Source organism: Epinephelus moara, chromosome 16 (genome assembly GCF_006386435.1).
Source record: "Epinephelus moara isolate mb chromosome 16, YSFRI_EMoa_1.0, whole genome shotgun sequence".
In the NCBI taxonomy this organism is placed as follows: Eukaryota; Metazoa; Chordata; class Actinopteri; order Perciformes; family Serranidae; genus Epinephelus; species Epinephelus moara.
The window spans coordinates 31,658,743-31,666,487 of record NC_065521.1 but is presented as its reverse complement, the minus strand read 5'-3'; the positions used below and the strand labels follow the sequence as shown (position 1 = coordinate 31,666,487).

Sequence of the window (7,745 nt, the reverse complement as noted above, 5' to 3'; positions counted from 1 at the left end):
ATTTTGAAAGAAGACAATGCATGTAACAGGCAGAACTTGACACGACGTCCCAGAACGTCAACAACCAACGCACCCAGGGTACCTTGCATGTCGTATGTGGACGTGGAAAGTCCATGACCAAACGTCGAGAACGAAGTGATTCACTTCTACATTTTTGCTCCTTGTACTGCTGCATGGATGCAACCACAAAGAGACTTCTCTGCAGATTTTCATTTCATTTTTACCAGACTGCTGATAAATGCTCAGACTGACCATCATAATGTTATAATGGAAAATATATACAACTAAATAGTGCTTAAATACACTGACATTAAGATGAACTACATCTTGTCCAACAACAAAAATCTACTCGTATTCTGATCTCAACATCTACCATCAATAACTTGATGCTCAGGCTTAAGTGAGACTACCAGTTTCCATGTGTACAGGTGTGAGGCCAAATATAGGAAAACATGAACAGTAGGCCTATATTCTGTATGCCTTCATACCTATTGCATGCATTATTCAGTGTAGTTTGCCCATACTTTGTCATTCTGTCCAACTTATTATTTGCATTAAACTGTAACAATTCAGGACTTTTGTTCTGCGTTCTCACACAAATGTGAACGTACACTCACAGCATGGGCTGAGACAATGAAGATGATGGTAGAGGTTGCCAAAGTGTTTCCTGATAAGTCTTGCAAAACCACACCCATGTGAGTGAAACCCAGTGTCTTCAGGTACTCCCTGTCATCCACGCCCCACCTGCAGTGGCTTTATGCTTCCCCCAGGGGGGCCTGCCCCACAGCTTGAGAACCACTGCTCTTGTGATAGCAGAGATGTGTATCCTCTTGTTAATTATCTGAATTAAGCTTGTGAACTAGAGCCTGTTTTACAGTATGAAGCACAATGTTGATCAAATGACTGGTCATGTCTTAAGGTGAGTATTTCTTTCATTACAAGAGACTGCGTGTACAGAAATTAACCAATGAGTGTGTGTGGACGTAAAACCTGTTTAAAAGGATCATTTACACTGAGGCTGACTTTTTACTATTCAAATTCATGATACAAATTAAGGTTTTGTAGCGACTCAGGTGTAAGACTGCTACACACTGAATCAAAAAAAGTTGATCCAGCTCTGTATGTCTTTGAGAGGACAGGGGAATAAAGCATAAACGCCCAGGAAATCTGTAAAGGGGAGGGGCTGGAGTATCTTATCATATCTGGAACTGAGCCTCCGATTACAATTGAGAAAGACCTATGCACTAAGAAAACAGAAGGACAACAGTTCGCTTACCTGTGAAAAACTACAGCAGGAGAAACGTGTCAGAAATACAGCAGAGAAACTAGCAGCGTTCAACATGTCATCTGATCCATCTGACACGGTATGTCTTTAAATTCATCTTAAGTCTACAAGTTTATTTTCCAAGTGTTACACTGGGCTTTACTCTCGAGTGGAGTTCATGTCTTGTGAAACATGTAATGCTGAGCAAATGAGAATGGACCTGTAGACTGAAGTCATCTAAAATGCTTGTAGAAGCTGTGTATTTTCAGTTGCTTTTTAACACATTTGAGTATTACACTTTTTTCTTCAATAACACCTGGGTGTTTTTTCTTGAGTGCAACCTTTTACGAAACCTTCGATGACAAAAGTCCTTAAGGTTTGTATACTACGTGCTGTCTCTCTCCTTTTTTGAAGACGACTTGTATAAGTTGCTTTTTAAACACAATCTGACTTCAATGTCTGCAACTGACAGTGAACAGTGTTTGAAAACGTTTTCACATAATCAAATTGCTGCAGTTTGATTGCTCTCACACAATGATCATATGCTTTGTATGTGTCTTTTCTTGGAGATACCCCCTCGACCAGAACTGTTTGACTTCCATGGGGTACCAATGACCCACTATTTCACAGACAACTGGGAGAATGTTCAAAACTTCCAGGCCAGGCCAGATGATATACTTATTGCAACATACCCTAAAGCAGGTCAGTCTATAAACATGAACTGCAGTGTAAATGCTTTATAGCTTATAAAAGATGTGTGCATAGACGTGAAGGATTGAGATCATTTTATTTCCTCTCTCTTTCTCTGTCTCTGTGTCTTTCAGGAACCACATGGGTGTCCTACATCCTCGACCTGCTGTATTTTGGTCAGACAGAGCGTCAAAGAACCGTTCCAATCTTTGACAGAGTGCCTTTCCTGGAGGTTCTTTTTCCACCTTTGGGTGCAGGTTGAAAAGACAATCAAATATATTAACAGTATTTCATAGACCTACATGCATCATAAACATGCAAACACGTATTTAACCTTCAGTACACTGTGTGGTGATTTTCTACTGCTTGCTCAAACTAAACGTTATTGACAAGGAGTGAGTGTGCTGGGCAGTGGTGGGATAGGTCAAATTGTCGTGGCGAGTGTGGTCAGAACCCTGGATTTGCCTTTACAGAGAGCTGTTCCAATAATAAGGCCTTATACTGCAGTGAAGAGCTCCCTCCACTTGACATGATGGGACTTGCGGTTTCTGAAAAACCATAAACAGAATACAAAACATATGTTTACAGATAAAATATACAATGTACATTTTACTTACAATATCTGCAATATCCCTATAATAGACCTAGCATGTACTTCAACAACTCTCATTTCTGTCTAATTATCTGTCTAACCAGAGCCTGGAACTGTTGGTGGAGCTCAGCTTTGGCTTCCTATATTTCTTTTAGCCTTGCCTGTGGCATCAGAGCTGCATGCTTTTGTTGTATCTGCTGCCATCTGGTGAACAGATCTACGTCCTGACTCATATTGTGGTGCCGATCCTCTTGTATTTTTCCCACCATCTGTGTCCATTTTTCTTTCAGCATGTTGTTGTTTGGTGCACTGCCTTGGCTGATAGGTGTTGTAGCCCCAAACTTCTTGTGTGTTCTGGGGATCTTGTGTATGGAACTGCGTCTAGGAACCTGGTCCGGTTAGGTAATAGTCCAAAAGGTGCAAGGGAACTGTTTTATGTCATCAGGGTCAGGGGACCATCTTATTTGGTTCAAGGTATTGCATCTTTTCACAGTAATTTGTCTATTCGCCTTCAAGAACCAGTAAAAAGAAGTGAATGTGTTGGATGGTGGTTCAGTGGGTCAATTTGTTGTGAAGAGTGCAGTCAGAATTCTAGGTTTACCTTTAAATTATGTCCTAACAGCAAGCGAGTGCCTGACTACTGCACCACTTTACATTACATCAGACGCTTTCTGTCCACACTGAATCCCTTAAATATGGGACTCTGTCATCTCAAACAAACACCTTACCTAGCAGCTGTGGTCTCAGATTAACCACTGAAAAGATGGGCAAGTACATACTTCCTTATTATTCATATTCACAACAATGCTATCACAGGTAACTTCTCGATATCATTGTTATAGCTACCATACTATATCATGCCAACATTGTCACTTTGTAAAACAAGCTAGCTTGCGAGCAATCTATTGAGCATCCCACACAATACTTACCGGAAATGTTCAGCTTCCTGGTGATCTCCCTCCAGCCAGATGCCAACTTACCCAGGATTTTGTGGTGAACTGAGGAGGTATCATATACATAACTACTCATTTCAACCTTGTGAATCAGCCATTCTGCTTCCATTGCGGCACTTTCAACGCAAACTTCTATCAAAGGTTTCACTCAAAACGACGCACCGCATCACGATGCACCGCTTGCGGGCAGGTAGGACAGTCCAATAAAAAACAAGGCAATCAAACTGATTCAGTCGCTGATGCTTCGCTACTTGAGACAACTGGTTTTCTGAAAAACCATCAACAGAATATAAAACTAATAATACTGCATGTACTTTAACTACTCTTATTTCTATTATCTGTCTGTTATCTGTTATACATTTAACTTTAATATTGAACAGAAAAGGAAACCTGTGAGCTGTTCAACCATATTATGTTTAATTATTATTTCTACTATGTCAAATAAGGCTTCTCGCTCTGAACAGCTGCTACAGACTTTAAAATCTTTCAATACTTCTTGGTAAATGTGACAACAAACTAGAAGACTACGCACAGATTTCATGGATGCACAGATTACAAACTGGTAAAAAAAAAAATGGTATTAATCTGTCAAGAGTCCTTCATGCTGGCAAACTGGTCTTCCTTTGTGTTGAAAGGCAGAATTCAGCAGGAGCACCCTCTGCTGGCCACTGATTAGCTACTCAGTCCCCACATTCTTAAAGCAACAGACAGCAATTTAAACAATCATCATTGCATCTGAAAGGTTTTTAATGTATTTTATTGGTATCACAACACATCATGCTTACCTGACTGTAACAGTCAAGAAACTATTTCAGCACTTTACTGCATCAGAGATGTTCTTACTCCATCTTTATCTCCTCATACAGGAACAGATCTGGCAGACAACCTCCCCACCTCTCCTCGACTCATTAAAACTCACTTGCCAGTCCAGTTTGTGCCAAGGTCCTTTTGGCAGCAAAACTGCAGGGTCAGTAGTTTGTGTGTTATTTGAATTATATCAATGTGTAATCACAAGAGTCTGATATTGAGGATAAGGTAATATTAAAGACTCAAAGGGCAAAGTGTCAAGTATAGTATGTCTAATGTAAAGCTTTCTTCTTCTGTAGATTGTCTATGTGGCCCGCAATGCCAAAGACAACATGGTGTCTTATTTTCACTTTGATCGCATGAACAACGGTCAACCAGAGCCTGGAGACTGGAACAACTACTTCCACAGATTCATGGAGGGAAAGCGTATGTGTGAATAATACAGTGTGTGTGTGTGTGTGTGTGTGTGTGTGTGTGTGTGTGTGTGTGTGTGTGTGTTTTAGAGGTGCACAGAGACAGAGTCTTTATATTTGTTTGTTCAACCAGACCCAATCCTGCCTCTTGCCCGGTGTCAGCTGGACAGCTGGAATAGAGCGCCAAAGGAATGAGTCCTAAAATCCGGAAATGATTTTACCACTCATGGTTCCCTTGTCTTGAAGTCAATGCCATTTTTGAATGGGATTTTGGTTAGGTCTCTGGTTAACACAAGCTTAAGAGACTTTCACATGTTGTTCCACAACATAAAATACATAAAAAAAATACCTCCCTCATGAACTTTGAGGCTTCCATGTGTCCATGGTCACGCCGAACACAGCTTTACAGTCTTGTTATGGTGGCGATGTTATGTCATGTGCCCGTAGTATGGATTGTTTATAATCTACCATTAGCTTTTACTTCTGGCTACTTTGTTTGCCACAAAGCTTACTTTCTGCAATAACCCAAAATCCAATTGAAAAATCCCATAGGCTTTTTGGCGAGAGAACCAGAACGATGCCATTTTCCACATTGGCCTATAGAAAAATGTCATCCCTGGGGCACTCTATACACTCCAGCCACCTGACCCTGAACAGGATTAATGGTGATGGAAAGTGAATTAATGAATACATACATATTTGACAGAGTTGAACAGATTAATACTGAACACTACTGATGTGCTGTTGTCCTGTGGCTTCAGTGGCATGGGGATCCTGGTACGACCATGTTAACAACTGGTGGAAGAAAAAACAGAGTTATCCAAAAATGCATTTCATGTTCTACGAAGATCTGATTGAGGTGATCAAGTTGTTTTTATTTGGGTCTCTTTCGACTCAAGCTACTTTTCCCCTCTAGCTAGTAACAATGCAATGATAATATCTAAACCACTGTGTTTCCAGGACACTGGACGGGAAGTAGACAAACTGTGCAGCTTTCTTGGTTTGTCTCGTTCAGATGAGGAGAAGAAAAGAGTCACAGGTGGATCACACTTTGATAATATGAAAAAGGACGACATGGCCAACTATTCTACAATTGCAGTTATGGATTTCAAAATTTCTCCCTTCATGAGAAAAGGTAACCTGATGAATAAATTGATAAATGTGCATGACAAGAACAAAAGAATCAGATCTCCACCTTCAGCTAATGCACCTGTCTGATTCTCTCTGTGGTTCTGCAGGTAAAGTTGGTGACTGGAAGAACCACTTCACTGTTTCCCAGAATGAAGAGTTTGATGAAGACTACAAGAAAAAGATGACGGACCCCACACTTCAGTTCCGCACTGAAATTTGAACACGACTAGACAGGCTGTGTGTTTGCGGAGACTTGTCCATGACTGACTGGACATGTGGCATTTCTTTGAGAAAATGAGGTTACAGTTACCTCTAATGCAGTGGTTCTCCGTATTTTTCTGTCATGCCCCAGTTCATGACCCTCCGACCTGCAATTTTTTAATCACTTGTTAACAATAATATGGGAAGCAATTGATAAAAAAAGGATGCATGTTGAATTTTAGTGAAATAAAATAAATAAGGTGTGGAGCGTTTCTTAGGAATTATCTGAATTAAGGATGTGAACTATACATTATATTATGGAATATGATGGAAATCAAATGACTGGTCATGTCTTAAGACGAATATTTCTTGCATGACCCCCCAACTGGAGGTCAAGACAATGTTAAACTACCCATAACCCAAATCATCCAAGACTTATTATCATAAGTAAGTTAAACAGAGACGTGTCTTTAAGTGAAATTTGAATAAAATGCAAAACGAGACACTCAGGTTTAAAACAGCAATATTACAGTCTAAGGATGTCATGTTGGTTCTGGGCCACTGAAATGAGAAAAATTATGATGATTGAGTAAAAGATGAAAAAAAAATCTACTTCAGCACATATTTCACTCACAAATACACTCTCACTCTAAATAAACACCCCTAAGTGTTTTGCAAAAACCATAACAGACAAGATAAGCAACAGGTAAGGCGAGAAAGGTCACACACTTTATAGTTGTCTTTTTAGCTATGTGAGATTTCAGACCGAGACTTCTCCTTAAGTGAGACATGGACACAATAACAGAACGGATCAAGTGAAGGGTAAAGAGAAACTTCAGACAGAAACATCAGACACTTGTAATAATATTCTGAGTCTTTCTGTGGCGAAAATAATTACTTTTAATGAACGCAAAGTGACTGTGCAGAGTTGCCCCATGGAGTGTTGTACAGCTGCCGGCTGAAGCCCCCTCTCTCCCTCTCTCAATACTGGACCAGTTTCAAAAATTGTTGTTGAGAGAAAAACAAAAAAACATGGGAAAATAGGGTGCAGCATGAAAAGTGCCAAAGTAAGATAACTAAAGAGCTTGGAACTAGCACTATTTGTGTAACCAAAGACAAAAAGTATCTTGGTGTACTTGAAGTGCAACAAAATGATGAAGAACTCAAAACATCTGAATCATGGTGATGTATGGCCTGACTTAACCTGACTTTTTTAGGACATAGGTAACCCCTCTGACCAGATAGCAGTCCAAATATTTGACAGTGAAGATAAGGGAAAGTCTGAACAGTAGAGCATGTGGATGAGGGAGTCAGGTGACTGGAGCAGGTGGAAAAGTCTGAGGGCATCTTGTAGACAGAGAGAGAGAATGGCAATGAACATGTTTAACTTGTTTGTGTACCCAGTCTTTGCAGCCTGAGGATTTTCAACATATGGAGCTCAGCGTAAGCTCAATCAGGAAGACTGCCTTGTGCTCATCCATTCACAACTCTCTCCATCCCACTCCCACCATCAGCTGACTATGGGTGTTCACTCTACTAGTTATCCAATCAAACTTCGCCATTATCTCCATCAGCCATTTAGGATGCTACTGCAAAATTTTATATCTGCTCTCTCCACTGCCACTGTCAGCTTCCATTTTAGGCAGAACCTTCGCACCCTCCTCCACCCCGTTCACCTCCAGCCATCGTATCCA

At 40.4% G+C, this 7,745-nt stretch overlaps 1 protein-coding gene across 1 annotated transcript; it reads left to right on the top strand.

Moving 5' to 3' along the window:
• Positions 1–1,234: 1,234 nt before the first annotated feature.
• Positions 1,235–7,087, top strand: LOC126402117 (cytosolic sulfotransferase 3-like). Its single transcript, XM_050063819.1, has 8 exons — positions 1,235–1,364; positions 1,834–1,966; positions 2,089–2,211; positions 4,366–4,466; positions 4,606–4,732; positions 5,481–5,578; positions 5,680–5,854; positions 5,958–7,087. The coding sequence occupies exons 1-8, from the start codon at positions 1,341–1,343 to the stop codon at positions 6,068–6,070; spliced, it is 894 nt and encodes a 297-aa protein (XP_049919776.1). The 5' UTR covers positions 1,235–1,340; the 3' UTR covers positions 6,071–7,087.
• The last annotated feature ends 658 nt before the right edge of the window (positions 7,088–7,745 follow it).

Bases quoted from the DNA above. Each gene is read 5' to 3' on its own strand.
- LOC126402117 (XM_050063819.1), top strand. From the start codon at position 1,341: ATGTCATCTGATCCATCTGACACG. The intron at 1,967-2,088 runs GTCAGTCTATAA...TGTGTCTTTCAG, and splicing joins TGCAACATACCCTAAAGCAG to GAACCACATGGGTGTCCTAC. The intron at 4,733-5,480 runs GTATGTGTGAAT...CTGTGGCTTCAG, and splicing joins CAGATTCATGGAGGGAAAGC to TGGCATGGGGATCCTGGTAC.